This window comes from Nerophis ophidion, linkage group LG28 (assembly GCF_033978795.1).
Source record: "Nerophis ophidion isolate RoL-2023_Sa linkage group LG28, RoL_Noph_v1.0, whole genome shotgun sequence".
NCBI classification, from domain to species: Eukaryota; Metazoa; Chordata; class Actinopteri; order Syngnathiformes; family Syngnathidae; genus Nerophis; species Nerophis ophidion.
The window spans coordinates 34,847,879-34,864,105 of record NC_084638.1 but is presented as its reverse complement, the minus strand read 5'-3'; the positions used below and the strand labels follow the sequence as shown (position 1 = coordinate 34,864,105).

General features: G+C 38.5%; 1 protein-coding gene across 5 annotated transcripts in view; it reads right to left on the bottom strand.

Moving 5' to 3' along the window:
• The window catches only part of LOC133545246 (collagen alpha-2(IX) chain-like), a 52,493-nt gene that overhangs the window by 21,930 nt on the left and 14,336 nt on the right, over positions 1 to 16,227 (bottom strand). Inside the window, exons 3-8 of one of the 5 annotated variants that reach the window (XM_061890638.1) lie at positions 2,575 to 2,610; positions 2,453 to 2,496; positions 1,870 to 1,902; positions 1,661 to 1,806; positions 1,538 to 1,592; positions 61 to 232 (exon numbers count right to left, since the gene is read on the bottom strand). In XM_061890638.1, the coding sequence (XP_061746622.1) occupies positions 1,797 to 1,806; positions 1,870 to 1,902; positions 2,453 to 2,496; positions 2,575 to 2,610 (123 nt within the window). In that variant the 3' untranslated portion in view covers positions 61 to 232; positions 1,538 to 1,592; positions 1,661 to 1,796. Of the gene's footprint in view, positions 1 to 60; positions 233 to 1,537; positions 1,593 to 1,660; positions 2,013 to 2,452; positions 2,497 to 2,574; positions 2,611 to 16,227 lie in introns of those variants that run through there. The other 4 variants (XM_061890637.1, XM_061890635.1, XM_061890634.1 and 1 more) reach the window with 4 other exon arrangements.

The window sequence follows — 16,227 nt, the reverse complement described above, 5'->3', positions numbered from 1 at the left end:
ATATGTAAGCATATGTATACACACACACATTACTGTAGATGAAACTAAACATGTCCCTACCTTTAAGACCTGTGTTTCCAATCCGTCTGTCAGCTCCCATCGTTCCAGGAATTCTTCGGGAACCAGGCAAACCATGTGGTCCTTGTGGAACCATTAATCACGGAGGACCAGAATAGCCGGTTGTTCAACGGCGTAGCCCTTGTAGTGCTCACTGCTACTGCTGCCAGCCTCTCTGTCACAAAAAAAGAGATTCATTTAGGAACTGTATAATGTAGAGATTAAAAATATACCATACATACATCTTATACACCAGGGGGCACCAACCTTTTTGAAACCAAGGGCTACTTCTTGAGTACTGATTTATGCGAAAGCCTACCAGTTTATTACACACTTAAATAAATTGCCAAAAATAGCCAATTTGCTACATTTACCTTTAGCTCTATGTTATTATTAATAATAAATATTATGTGGAAAAACTGATCTTAATGATTTAGGGTTAGGGTTAAGGTTAGCTAGCCACTAACATTTTTTAACAAATCATGAATTACTTTGTACCATGTTTGTACAAATAATAACTCACGTAAAATACAAAAGTCAACTCTCATCATGTCACACTTTGAACTGGACACCAAATCTGATATATGTTTCTTTGTCAGTTAGTGGGAAGCCTGGCATGGCATTCTGTTAACTAGTGTGTTGTACTCTGCTGTGTAACTAGAAACTGCAACTCTGAGTGAGTCTTGCAGATGTGCATCAGTGAGGCTTGTTCTGTGTTTCTTCTTGATGAAGTTCATGTCAGAAAAGGCTGATTCACAAAGATAAGTGGAACCAAACAGGCTTGCAACCTTCATAGTTGCTGCACATACACCACTGTACTTTTCTGTGTGAACAAAGCACCAAAAGTTTGGTGCAGCCTGGCGTGCTTAACATTTTAAATTTTCAGGAAAGAAGAGGAATGAATTTAAAAGGCAAAAAGGTATATGTGTTTAAAAATCCTAAAATCATTTTCAAGAATGTATTTTTTCTCTTAAATTGTCTTTCTGAAAGTTATAAGAAGCAAAGTAAAAAGACCAAGTCTTTAAAATATTTTCTTGGATTTTCTAATTAAATTTTAGTTTTGTCTCTCTTAGAATTAAAAATGTCGAGCAAAGCGAGAGTTGGGGTTAACCCTAACCCTGCTAGTACATAAATATAATTTAAAAAATAGAGGCAGCTCACTGGTAAGTGCTGCTATTTGAGCTATTTTTAGAACAGGCCAGCGGGCTACTCATCTGGTCCTTACGTGTTAGGGTTAGGGTGTCCGCGTTGGTGACCCCTGTTATACACAATAACTTATTCCTTCCTATAAAACACTAACCCTAACCTCTCCACCACATCTCCACACATCTTCCAACATTTTTGGTTTTGATTTGATTTTGGCTAACTGTCATTTTCAATTTTGACATATTGAACTGAAACTTTACATATGTAATAGAGTTTTTGTTTACAATAACAAGCAATTATTTTTGGGGAGGGAAATTAGAGTGGTAAAGCTCACCTTGCAACATTCTTTATACCACATCAATAATATGCTGGTCAGATATATCTTGTCCCTGAAGAGAAGAACAACATTGTGTAAAAGTGACAACAATTACATTTCCCAAACAGTGAGTGGACTCACCGGTGGACCCTCAATACCCGGCCTGCCATGCACACCGCTCATGCCGTTCAACCCCCGAGGACCAGGCAGTCCAGGGGGTCCTACATCACCTGGCTTCCCAGAGTCTCCATGTTGGACCATTATGTCCAAGGTCTCCTCACTCTGTGCTGCAAACACATACAAGTGCATGAAGTGTATATTTACTTAACACATGATCATACACAACTCACCTGTCCTTTAGTGCCAGATTCTCCAGACATACCCTGTCACACCCAAACAATCATGAGATACTGATTTTAAAAATTGCAAGTTCTTGTCCTTTAGATTTGTTTTCCTCCGTTTAGTAAGCACAGCACCAAGAAACAATTGTGTTTCTACATGTAAGGTTCAACTATGAAAATGTTTGAATGCAGCGTTGAGAGATTGTCCAACAATAGTTTGTACAAAAACATGCAGAATGAGGGTTCCTACAAGTGGCAGGGCAAAAATACTGAAACACAATGACTCACTTTAATTAAAAAAAATGTTTTAAAGTACTATTAATGTATAATCTATACAGGATTCCTTTCTGCTCAGCTATTCATTAAAACGAAACAAGGGATGTCCAAAACTTTACCACAAAGGGCCGCACACTTAAAAGTTAACGAATGTAGGGGCCATTTTGGTTTTTAAAACCTTAAGGTCTTTCCTTGATTGTTAAAAGTCTTAGGGACCCAAAATGGGTCTCAGTCAAATAGTATATTATTTGTCTTTGCTTTCAATATTTAAATATCAACAGGTCAACTTCAGAAAGTTCAAAATGACTGGTCTTACTTTTTCCCTTTCTCACCAGCTAGTCCCTCCACGTCGGAGTCTACCTTCAAGCAGAAAACAGAATATTTGTTAGTGTTTCATATTGAAGGCTCCAATCATTCACAAACAAAAGTGATACTCACAATGTCTCCTTTGGGTCCACCTCTTCTTTGGAAGCCCTTTGAATGAGGGGACAAACATACATGTATAACATGGAGTTAAAAATGTACCGTAAATACATCTTGTACATGATAACTAATTCCACTACCTTCTATAAAACACTACCTTTAGAAGAAAGTGTAAGTATTGATGTACTACAGTACAAGGATAGAAACACTTATATAATTTTGAACTATAGGGGAAATAGTGAGTATTGATTTACAGAAACACTTATATACTATCTTTACAAAAAAAACTATGTATTGATGTACAGGGACAGAAATACTTAGTTTACTGTTATATTTAGAATAAAGCGTACTACAGTACAAGGACAGAATCACTTGTATATTATCTTTAGGAGAAAGTGTATGTATTGATGTACTGAAATACTTATATAGTATACTACCTTTAGGAGAAAGTACATGACAAGGATAGAAACACTTACAGTTGTGATCAAAATTATTCAACGCCCACACAATTTTGGTGTTTTAGCAAGTTGGACATTTATTCCGTATTTTATTTATAGTCATATCAAATAAAGATGCATTAAGTCGACAAATGCAAATTGAATTACAACATTATATGTTGTAACATACCAAACAGTGTCATTTCTCTTAATATTTCATTGACAAAATTATTCAACCCCTTGAAGATCATAACTCTTAAGAACATAATTTGAATAAAATATTAGGTGTTGAAAACACCTGTAGATGTGATTAGAAGCATAAAGAGCAAAATTAAACTGATTGAAAAAGACTGTGACGCTCAGCTTCTTGTAGTGGGTCAATGGTGTATTTGCAACATGGTGAAGTCAAGAAAGGAGGTAATTTCTCTTCATAAGAAAGGATATGGATATAAGAAAATAGCAAAGACATTACACATTCCAAGAGACACAGTTGGGAGCATAATTGGCAAGTTTAAAGCTAAAGACACAGTGGAAACACTGCCTGGGCGTGGTAGAAAGAGGATGCTGTGTGCAACTGCTGTCCGGTATTTGGAGCGTACAGTGGTGAAAAACCCCCGGGTAACAGCTGAGGAACTACAACAGGACATTGCAGAGGGGGGAACGCAGGTTTCGTCCCAGACAATAAAGTGCGCGCTACGAGATGAAGGCCTCCATGCCAGAACTCCCAGGCACACACCACTTCTGACTACCAGGCACAAGAAAATAGATAACATGCCAAAAATCATCTGGACAAACCCCAAAGGTTTTGGGAAACTGTTCTATGGAGTGATGAGACAAAACTGGAACTCTTTGGGCCTATGAATCAAGGTTATGTCTCGAGGAGAAAAAATGAAGCTTACAAAGAGAAGAACACCTTTCCTACTGTTAAGCATGGTGGGGGGTCAATCATGCTCTGAGGCTGTTTCTCTGCCTCAGGTACCGGGAATCTCCAGCGCGTTCAAGGCATTATGAATTCTATTTCCTTCCAGGATATATTAGCTGCAAATGTCATGAAGTCAGTGACAAAGCTGAGGCTTGGGAGACGTTGGACCTTCCAACAGGACAACGATCCCAAACATACCTCCAAATCAACATCAGAGTGGTTGCAGAAGAAGGGCTGGAAGACTCTGGAGTGGCCTTCACAGTCACCAGACCTAAATCCTCTAGAAAAGCTGTGGTGGGACTTGAAGAAGGCAGTTGCAGCACGCAAGCCCAAGAATATGAATGAACTGGGGGCCTTTGCCCAAGAGGAATGGGCTAAAATACCTGTAGATGCTTGCAAGAAGCTTGTGTCCGGTTATGTATCACGTTTGAAGGATGTCATTACTGCCAAAGGTTGTTCTACTAAGTACTAAAGATGCATGTAACCAGGGGGTTGAATCATTTTGTCAATGAGATATTAAGAAAAATGTCCTTTTTTGGTATTTTGTAAAATACAGTGTTACAATTTAAGTTGCATTTGTCTATTTGACACATCTTTATTTGATATGACTATAAACAAAATAAGGAATAAATGTCCAACTTGCTAAAACACCAAAATTGTGTGGGGGTTGAATAATTTTGATCACAACTGTATATGCTATCAATAGAAGTCAGTTTAAGTAATGGTGTGCTACAAATACAAGGAGAGAAAGACTTGGATCATTTACTATCTTTAGAATAAGTGTAAGTATTGATGTACTACAGTCCAAGGATAGAAACACTTATACAGTGCCCTCCAAAAGTATTGGAACAGTGAGGCCAGTTCCTTTATTTTTGTTGTAGACTGAAAACATTTGGGTTTGACATCAAAAGATGAATATAAGACAAGAGATCAACATTTTAGCTTTCATTTCCAAGTATTTACATCTGGATCTGATACACAACTTATAAGATAATATTATTTGTAATGGAACACAACACTTTTAGGTGAACAAAACTATTGGAACTGTTACGGCTACTCTGTCGTTCCAAAAAGTTTCGAAAAAACTAAAATAAAGATAGCCGAGTAGCCTTGAAGAGAAGGTTTAATACTCACTAAATTCCTTAAGCACTCGCGGAGATATTTCTAGATTCAAAATGTTGATCATTTATTTTCACAAACAAAAAATATTCTTTGTGGTTGACTTTCTACATAACCAAAATAACTTATTTCGTGGTAAAAAAAACTATTTCACTCCTCACTCCATCATGACAGACAGACAAAGGGAGCGCCCAGCTGTCCTGTCTTCTTAATCATAGGAGGAGGAAGTGGCTCACCTGGAGGAATGTGAGCAGCTGAACACAATCAGTCAAATCATAATCCATCTAAAACATCCAATAATTAATCAACATCATCATTGGCATTATTGGATTAGATTGTCAAAACAATGAATATATAAATAATATAGATAGGCTCCAACATACCCGGCCCCTAATTGTGTGCTTCAGCTAAACAATTACATAAATAATATAATTCAAAGGAGCCATAATAGAACAATTGAATATAAACAATTATGTTCTTTAAATTCAAGATCAATTGAGTTACTGGTCTAGTCTCAAAGTCCATAGTCATATCTGAAGCGGTCATCGACTCATCAAGGCTGGAGAACCAAATCCCCCTTCAGTCCATCAAACTGCTTCCATTTGCAGGCAGAGATTGGTCGTTGAACCGTGTTGGTCTTGGTTTTAACCAAAATAAGCCTTTGGCATCTGGAAATGTCTTTACAATGCGGCCCATCGTCCATGAGTTTCCTGGTGCTGTGTTATCAACAATGAACACCAGATCTCCGGGACTCAAGTTTCTTCTTGTGCTGTTCCATTTGCTTTTTTCTTGCGTGAGTCGAAGATACTCCTTTGTCCATCGGTTCCAGAAGAGATATTTTCTTTATCTTTGTCCTGGCCTTTTTTGGAAGAAGAAGAGGAGGAATGACGATGTCTTTCTTTCTCTCTGAACTTATCCCGAGGTGTGACTTTGTCTTTATCCTGGAAAGATTCTGTTAGTTGATACTGCAGTGGGCCCAGCATCTTCTGTAGCACTGCAACTGAGTGGTCTAGTTAGCCCCCATCCCAGTATGGTTTGGACTGCATATGGTCCATTTTTTTCACTGTTTATTATATTCAACGGCTCCATTGCCCAAGGAACATCAGTCCCAATAAGAAGTTTAATCTCTGCCTCAATTTCCTTCAAGTCGATACCACCAAGATATGGCCACCTCTTCAAGTCAGCCTTTGTGATGATGTTTTCCTTTGACACAGGTATCTTGCTCTGTGTATACACTTTTGGCAGGTCCAGATATGCGAACCCTCCAACCTTCAGTCCTCTAACCTCATAGGTCTTCACAGGCTTTTCCTGTCCTATTGTTTGCAAAATAATTTGTGTTTTGCGTCTTTTCACATTCAGTTTGTTCATTAGATTCTCTGTGCAAAATGTTGCCGTGCTGCCTGGATCGAGGAAGGCATCGATCCGAACATACCTGTTCCCTTTTCCCGCCTTAACTCTGACTGGCACAATTGCAAGTGCACAGTCTATCCCGGCCCCGGTTGCATCACCGGCTGAAACAAAAGCAATGCTTATAGGGGTATCTTCTGTCCCAACAGTGGGCTTTGCTTGTTTTTGCCGCTTTTGGGCCTTTTTCACTTGGAATATGAAGTGCAGTAGGATGTTTCATCTTGCAAACCTGACACATTAATCTTCTTTTACAATTTTTGCTCAAATGACCTTTTAGTAGGCAACCAAAACAATATCCTTACCTTCTTAAAAAAAAATCAATCTTTTCGTTATGTGACTGTGTTTTGAATTGTGAGCAGTCAATCAGAGCATGTTTGCCATTAAAATACTACATAAAGGGATGATACCACTGGGTGTGGTTTGAGCAGGTTGCAGTTGAACAGAGTATTTTACAGCGCTTCCTGCTGACTCTGTATTCACAGCTACTGAAGTAGCAAAGCTGTTGTTTATGCCTCTAATTGGTTTTAGTCCACTTGTGCTTCTTGGAAGAGGCCTTTTCGTTATTTGGTCCTGAATGTCTCCAAACAATGGATCCAAAAGCATCTTGGCATGCATTTCTAGAAAATCCACAAAATTGTTGAATCTGATTCTCCTGACAGTCCTCTGTTGTGTCTCATAAGCTGTGCTTTGCCACTTTTCTCTGAGTTTGTAGGGTAGTTTGGATGTAATCAGTCTTAGGTTTGATGGGATATCAAGTTCCTCCAAATGCTGTAAATCATGCATTACATTACAGCATCCTCTCAAATACATTGCATATGCATGAAGCATTTTTCCATCCTCAGCTTTAATTGCTGTCCAATTCAAGGCTTTTTCCAAGTAACCTCCCGAAATTTTCATCTCATTTCCAAAGTGTTCCTTTAAGAGGCGCCTTGCTTCATTATAGCCCCTACTGGCTTCCATGTGCAAACAGCTGCGAACCAAGTCTCTTGGCAAACCACATGTAAACTGTTCAAAGTAGTAGAGTCGGTCTTGATGATTCTCAGTCTTGTCTTCAATCAAGTGTTCAAATGCATGGATAAAAGACTGATATGCCAGTGGGTTACCATCAAACAGACATCTCTCTAGCTGGTAGTAGAGTTTTTGCTGTGAGACAATGAGTTTTATGATTTCACTTTGTCTTTGAATAACCATTTCCAAGTTATCATGAGCAGCATTAATAACCACATTATCTTGTGCAGAGTGATTTTTTATTTGAGTCTGATTTACATTCTGGGTCTTGTGTTTTTTAATTGCGTTTTTGTTTTGAGGTTTATTTAGATCTTCTGATGTGCTGGGGTTCCTTTTAGGTAGAGGTCTGTGGAGACTTAAGATGGTTTGGTGAAGTGGGGTTTTGGGTATTACACCAAACTCTATAAAGTCCACATTGCTCGCCATAGTTTCTCTTTCATGGTGAGAATCATAATACTCAGTCATGGGTTCCTGAGCCACCTCATTACTTTCATGAATTAAATCACTTTGAAGGATTTGTATTTTAGCAGTTGATGCTGCGAGATCTGCTTCCAACTCCATTTGCTCCATCTTTGCTTTAAGCTTTGTTCCCTCCAGTTGCATTTTCTCCATCTTTGCTTAAAGCTTTGTTTCCTCCAGTTGCAAGATGTGTTTTTCCTTCAGTGCAGCAGCTCGAGCCACTGTAGCAGCCTGTTACGCTTTGGCCCTTTTTAATTCTGAGGATACTGAGGAACATCTAGAGGCTTTTGATCCAGTGACAGACTTTGATTGGTGAGATATATTTGATATGCTGTCCAGTGGTCCAACTTTTGATTGTGCAATTTCTCTTTTCCATGTTTCATGAAATAATTCACATTTATTATTCTGGGTTCATACCAGTCATAATAATCGTTTTTCTTTTCCTCTTCTGATAGCAAGTTTTGCACAAAGTTGTGGGCATTTTTAAATCCATCCACAGCTCTTTTAAATACTTCAAAATCATCATTGACTTTATCAGCATTTCTAACATGAGTCATCAAAGTCTTTATTTCATTTAGCCTCCTTGTGCACGCGCCCAGTCTGCCTCTGCGCGAAGCAATGCGCGTTCTCGGCATGTGGTCGGCCTCAGCTGCCGTCTCAGGTGTGCCAGACATCATTCCAAATAATCACACTGCTCAATTTATTTTACACTTAGTCCATTGTTTAGTTCATTCCTAAACATCCTTCCAACATTTGCATTTCACATCCACAATCTGCAACTTTCCTTTCCATAGCGTTAAAATGATTCCATACAGCGCAGCGGCGCGATCATTCATTCATTCATGACGTTCATCAGCTGATTTTACTCACGGCCCGCCGGCTGCTTGCTGTCGTCGGTGCAGAGCGATCGTGGATTGTCCTTCGGGTCTACAGTGTAGTTTGTTTACTTGTTACGGCTACTCTGTCGTTCCAAAAAGTTTAAAAAAAATTACAATAAAGATAGCCAAGTAGCCTTGAGGAGGAGGTTTAATACTCACTAAATTCCTTAATAAGCACTCGGGGAGATATTTCTAGATTAAAAATGTTGATAATTTATTTTCACAAACAAAAAATATTCTCCGTTGTTGACTTTCTACATAATCAAAATAACTTATTTAGTGGTAGACAAACTATTTCACTCCTCACTCCTTCAGCATGACAGACAGAGAAAGGGAACGCCCAGCTGTCCTTTCTTCTTAATCATAGGAGGAGGAAGTGGCTCACTTAATCATAATCCATCTAAAACAGCCAATAATTAATCAACATCATCATTGACATTATTGGATTAGATTGTCAAAACAATTAATAAATAAATAAATAATATAGATAGGCTCCCACAGGAACATATAACCTTAAAATACATTAAAGTGTATAGGACTTAATATAAATGATAAATGGGTTGTACTTGTATAGCGCTTTTCTACCTTCAAGGTACTCAAAGCGCTTTGACATTACTTCCACATTTACCCATTCACACACTGACGGAGGGAGCTGCCATGCAAGGCGCCAACCAGCACCCATCAGGAGCAAGGGTGAAGTGTCTTGCTCAGGACACAACGGACGTGACGAGGTTGGTACTAGGTGGGATTTGAACCAGGGACCCCCGGGTTGCGCACGGCCACTCTTCCACTGCGCCACCCCGTCCCTGGTTATATGTAGTTGCAAATCCTTTGCTTTCAATAACTGCATCAAGCCTGTGAGCCATTGACATCACCAAACTTTTGTGATGCTTTTCCAGGCTTTCTCCATAGCCTTTTTCAGTTGTTTGTTTGTTTTGGGGGGAGGGGGTTACTCCTGTCAGTCTCCTCTTCAGCAGGTAAAATACATGCTCTATTGGGTTTAAGTCTGGAGACTGACTTCGCCAGTCTAAAACCTTCCACTTCTTGCCCCTGATCAACTCCTTTGTTGTTTTGGCAGTGTGTTTTGGGTCGTTATCTTGCTGCATGATGAAGGATCTCCCAATCAGTTTAGTTGCATCTTTCTTTAAATTAGAAGACTAAATGTTTCTGTAGACTTCTGAGTTCATTTTGCTGCTGCCATCATGGGTTACATCATCAATGAAGATGACGTCCCAGAAGAAGCCTTGCAAGCCCAAGCCATGACATTAGCTCTGCCGTGTTTCACATATGAGCTTGTATGTTTGGGATCATGAGCAGATCCTTTCTTTCTCCAAACTTTCGCCTTTCCATCACTTTGGAAGAAGATAATCTTTGTCTCATCAGTCCATAAAACATTCTCCCAGAATTTTTTAGGCTCATCCCTGCACCTTTTGGCCAAAATGTAGCCTGGCCTTCCAATTATTCTTGCTATCGAGTGGTTTGCATCTTCTGGTGTAATCTCTGTACTTCTGTTCATGAAGTCTTCTGCAAACAGTAGATTGTGATACCTTCACTCCTGCCCTCAGGAGGTTGTTGCTGATGTCACTAACAGTTGTTCTTTATAGCTCTCACAATGTTTCTGTCATCAACTGCTGATGTTTTCCTTGGTCCTGTTCCACGTCTGTAGCCTAGTACACCAGTGGTTTCTTTCTTCTTCAGAACATTCCAAACGGTTGTACTCACTATGGCCAATGCTTGTGCAATGGCTCTGATTGAATGTCCATCTTCTCTCAGATTCACAATTGCTTTGTTTTCACCCATAGACCCATAGACTCTCGTTTTCATGTTGGCGCCAACTCTAAATGCAGTCTGCACAGGCAAAACCTATCCTACTCAATCTGAAACTGAGCTCAGACATTTAGTGCTATTTAGTGTTTGAATAATCAATGTAATTGGGAAACACCTGGGCAACAACACACACCTGTCAGTCACATGTTCCGATACTTTTGCTCTCATGAAAAATGGGTAGGCTGAACCAAAAGGTGCTATCTTCTAAGTTGTGTATCAGATCCAGATGCAAATACCTGGAAATAAAAACTAACATGTTGATCTATTGTCCCATACTCATCTTTTATTGTCAAACCCAAATGTTTTCAGTCTACAACAAAAATAAACAAATTGGACTCACTGTTCCAATACTTTTGGAGGGCACTGTATGTATAGTACCCTTAGAAGAAACTAAGTATTGATGTACTGAAACACTTACACGTTCTTCTAAAGATAGAATATTGTATAAGTATTCGTGTACTGAAATACTTCAAAGACAGTTTAAGTAATGATGTACTACAATGCATGGACAGAAATACTTATATAATCTTTAGAATAAAGTTATGTATTGATGTTCTATAGTACAACGACATAAATACTTAGACATTGTATCTTTAGAAGAAACTAAGTATTGATTTACTGACATACTTTTACAATACACTATCTTTGGAAATAAGTGTAAGTATTTATGTACTGAAGTACTTATATAGGAGAAAGTCTATGTATTGATGTACTGAAATACTTATATAAAATACTATCTCAAGGGGGATGTAATATTGATGTACAACAAGGACGCAAAAACTTTAGAAAAAAAAGTGTAACTACACACGTATATGCTATCTTTTGTAGTATTGGTGTACTACAGTACAAGGCTAGAAACACATACTATATTTCGAAGAGAGTGTATTTATTGATGCACTACAGTATAAGGACAGAAATACTTATATAATACAGCAAGTTTAAAGGACAGCAGGTTAGGCCACCGTGAGCTGAGACAGTCTCTACACAAGTCCCAGTATGTAATGTGATAAATGGCATAAACGCGCCAGTGACACAAGATTTGAAGTCATTTACACTATATATATCCGCCTCTCTGCAATTGGTGAGATATATTCTACTCACGAGGGTGATTTGGCTGAAAATAAGGTGCCTCGAACGCCGAGTGGCCCATTGTTCCCCTGCAACTATGCCACAACGCGGATCAAAGGAATCTAAACACGTCCGTGATCAATTGTCCTCTAGGGATTTGGACGAAAATGCAATGTTTACTCCGGACGATCGAAAAATGTTGCGAGCTATGGTTGAAAAACTTGAAAAACTGGACATTTTGATTGAACTAATAACTGACGTTCCAGAGCTGAAAAAAATCAGTCAAGTACAATCACGCTGAAATGGTGGAGATAAAAAAGGAAAAGACGACACTAAAAGTTGAGTTAACAAGCCAGGAACTCGAAACTACTAGACTGACAACAGAGAGCGAGAAATTAAAGGCAGACTTGTTGGAACTCCGCTGCAGGAGCATGCGGGACAAGTTGCTGATTATGAAGATGAAGGTGACAAGATGGCTGCCAATGCTTCTCCCTGCTCAGAGTCTCTCTACAATTCATCAAATATATCTGGAATCTGAGACAAATATCTTGAAATGCTCCATTGCTGATGGTGAAGGAATACTTTACTTCACTACTTTGGGGATATTGCAACAACATTGGACTCTGAAAAAGGTATTTTAGGAGTATCAAATCAAGGCCCAAACAGGCCTTCTGAAAACTTCAGTGCAGCTCATCAAGTTACCGTATTTTCCGCGCTATAAGCCGCATCTAAAAACCAAAAATGTTCTCAAAAGATGACAGTGCGGCTTATAACCCGGTGCGCCTTATATATGTATTAATATAAATATTTATTTTCATAGAGTTTAGGTTTCGCAACTACGGTAAACAGCCGCCATCTTTTTTCCCCGTAGAAGAGGAAGCCCTTCTTCTTCTACGGTAAGCAACCGCCAAGGTAAGCACCCGCCTACCTGGAAAGAGGAAGCGCTTCTTCTTCTACGGTACGCAACCGCCAAGGTAAGCACCCGCCCACCTGGAAAGAGGAAGCGCTTCTTCTTCTACGGTACGCAACCGCCAAGGTAAGCACCCGCCCCCGTAGAAGAAGAAGCGCGCGGCTAATCCGATTCATTTCATTTGTGTGTTTCTGTAAAGACGACCACAAAATGGCTCCTACTAAAAGACACGCGTACAACGCAGAATTCAAACTCAAGGAAATAAGTCACGCAGAAGAACACGGAAATAGAGCAGCAGCGAGAGAATTGAACATAAATGAATCAATGGTGCTTAGGTGGAGGAAGCAACAAGATGACCTGCGCCAAGTAAAGAAGACAACACAGAGTTTGAGGGAACAAAGCAAGATGGCAAGAGTTGGAGGACAAACTCTAACAGTGGGTTGTTGAGCAGAGAGCAGCAAGCAGAAGTGTCAGTAACATCACTATTCCAATGAAGGCAACAGCGCCAGCAAGCGAACTTCACTTGGATGATTTTAAAGGTGGAGCTTCTTGGTGTTTCCGGTTCATGAAAAGACGCAATCTCTCCGTCCGCACACGGACTACTATTTCACAGCAACTGCCAAAAGACTTTCAAAAAAAGCTGGCTACTTTCCGCGCATATTGTAAAAACAAGATAGCTGAAAAAAGATCCGGCCAGGAAGGCAGGATTCATGGAACTGCCGGACAGCAACAGCGACACTGACTCTGATGACTTCGACGAGACGGAGCCCGCCATTTTGGATGCCGTATTCGCCCAATTTTTTAATTCAGACACCGAAGAAGAAAAATTCGAGGGATTTATGGATGAGGAATAACTTCTGAAGGTGAGCTTTAAATGTTTATTTTGTGTGCTGTGACATTAACGTTCGACCAAAGTTGAGTTATTGATGTTGCTATTGCTCTGCAATATTTTGAGTGTTACTATTGTTGTGATTGCACATTCGCACACTGGTTTGTATTATTAAAGTTTGACTGACCTATCTGACTGTTTTTTTGACATTCCCTTTAGCGCAGCATGGGCGCGGCTTATGACCCGGTGCGGCTTATAGGTTTACAAAGTTTTTAAATATGCCATTCATTGAAGGTGCGGCTTATAACACGGGGCGGCTTATAGCGCGGAAAATACGGTACCTAAAATACTTGTGTAAAATTACTTGAAAAGATGACAATAACAATTAAAAAGTTGTCAGAGGAACTTGAAGAGATAAAGAAATCTCTAAACTTCATGGGTGAAGAGATTGCTAAGGTTCTAAAGCAACAAGGAAACATCATGGGCCTCATGGAGGAAGTGAAGGAGCTGAAGGAGAATGTGATCCAGAGAGACAAAAGGATTGAACTTTTGGAGCAGAGATGTGAGGATTTGGAGCAACAATCACTTGTCAATGACATTGTGGTCACAGGACTAGAGCTGAAACACCGCAGTTATGCTCGAGTTACAGCTGGGCTGAACCAAGGTGAAGATGCTCCTACGGAGGAACTTGAAACTCTTGAGCAAAAACTCCTGGACTTTTTCAGAGGTAAAAACATCATCGTTGAGAAACAAAACATATCAACATGCTATTCATTTCCAAACAAGAATGTTAAAGCAAGACCAATAATAGTGATGCAGATGGTTAACCAGAAACACAAAATGGAGCTGCTGAGACAGTCCAAAAAGCTAAAGGGCACTGGAATTTATCTGAATGAGCACCTGACAAAGAAAAATGGTGAAATTCCAAGAAGTGGCCGCATTCTCAGGAAAGAAAATAAGATTCAATCTACATGGACGAGACATGGCAAAGTCTACATAAAGCCAAATGGATCGGATCAAATGAAGCCAATATGGATTAAAAACGTGAAAGACTTGGAACAATTTAAATAACTTGTTGAATCAGGACAACAAATGGTATGTGGACAATGAAAATGTATGGTACACATGGTATATGGACATTAGGATTATGGATAATGTGTGTTTTTTTTAAGTTATATCGTACATTTTAGTACATTATTGATATTTTGGTTAAACTTCTTTGGAGGATGACTAATAATGAGTTTGACTTTTATATTTCTGACGAGGAAGAAAGCAGTATAGCTGGGCAAGAAGATATTCAAGACAGGATAAGCTGTAAGGAACTAAATTTAAGTTATTTAGAAATGAATGATGATAAAGTAGGAGAATTTTGTAATGACATTGATCCAGAAATTAATCTAAGTGGATTACATAACATAAATGTTTCATATTACTCAGAGGATAGTTTTAAAAATGTGGATTTAAAGGGTTTTTTGCTTATTCATTTTAATAGTAGAAGTCTCAGGGCTAATTTTGAGAAGATACAAGAGTGTTTGGAATCTTTAAAATCAACATTCCAAGCAATTGCATCTCAGAGACATGGTTGACAGATGAAATTAATGATATGTTTATATTAGAAGGTTATGATTTTTATAATATAAATAGAAAAAATTAAAAAGGAGGTGGCGTTGCGTTCTATGTACAAAAAAAATATTACTGTGAAATTATCGACAGTCTAGTTATAGATGATGTTATGGAGAGTATGACTATAAAAATACAAATAAACAACGAACGTAGTGCATATTTGAGTTGTATTTATAGGACACCTGGGTCACATGTAGAGCTTTTCCATGACAGCCTACTAAAAGTACTTGGAAAACTAGCTAACAAGAAATGTGTCTTTGTGTGTGGAGATTTCAATTTTGATTTATTAAAATGGAGAACCCATAAACCAACTAATGACTTTATAAATGAAATGTTTACTTATGGTTTGCAACCAATAATTGATAAACCAAGCAGAATAACGCGAGAATCTGCTGCCCTCATTGACAATATTTTTACAAATATCCATGACATAACTACAGGTGGAATACTCCTTAGTGACATCACAGATCATTTTCCAGTGTTTGTGAATATTCAAAGTATGATTGTAAATAATATAGCACAAAAAACATTGTTCAAATTAACAAGATTAAGGACACCTGAAAGAATACAAGCATTTAAGAATGAGCTTTCAAAATGTTTCTGGGAAGGGGTGTATGTTGAAAATTGTAATGATTCATACAGGGCATTTCTGTTTAAATGGATAGAACTTTATAATTCCTGCTGTCCAGTCGTGAAGTCCACACTAAAGAAAGTGAGTAAAAATAAGCCTTGGATGACGAAGGGTCTAGTAATGGCCTCCAATAGAAAAAATGTTCTGTATGATAGTTACTTAAAAAATAAAACTGAACAAAATGAAATGGAGTATAAAATTTATAAAAATAAGTTGACTTCTATTCTACGAAAGCAAAAGAAAAGTTATTATAACGAGAAATTTGAAGATAGCAAAAATAATATTAAACAAACATGGAACACAATCAACCAGGTTTTAGGTAATAGATGTAAAAATCATGAGACTCCGAGCTACTTTATAAATGATAATAATATAAAACTAAACAAAAAAGAAATGATAGTGGAAGAATTTAATGACTATTTGGTTAATATGGGCCCTGCACTTGCAGAAAAAATACCTGTTTATGAGGACACAGGCTTGACTAAAAACACAATAAACCCTCATTTAAAATCAATGTTTTTGAGTGGAGTAACAGAAGTGGATATAATTC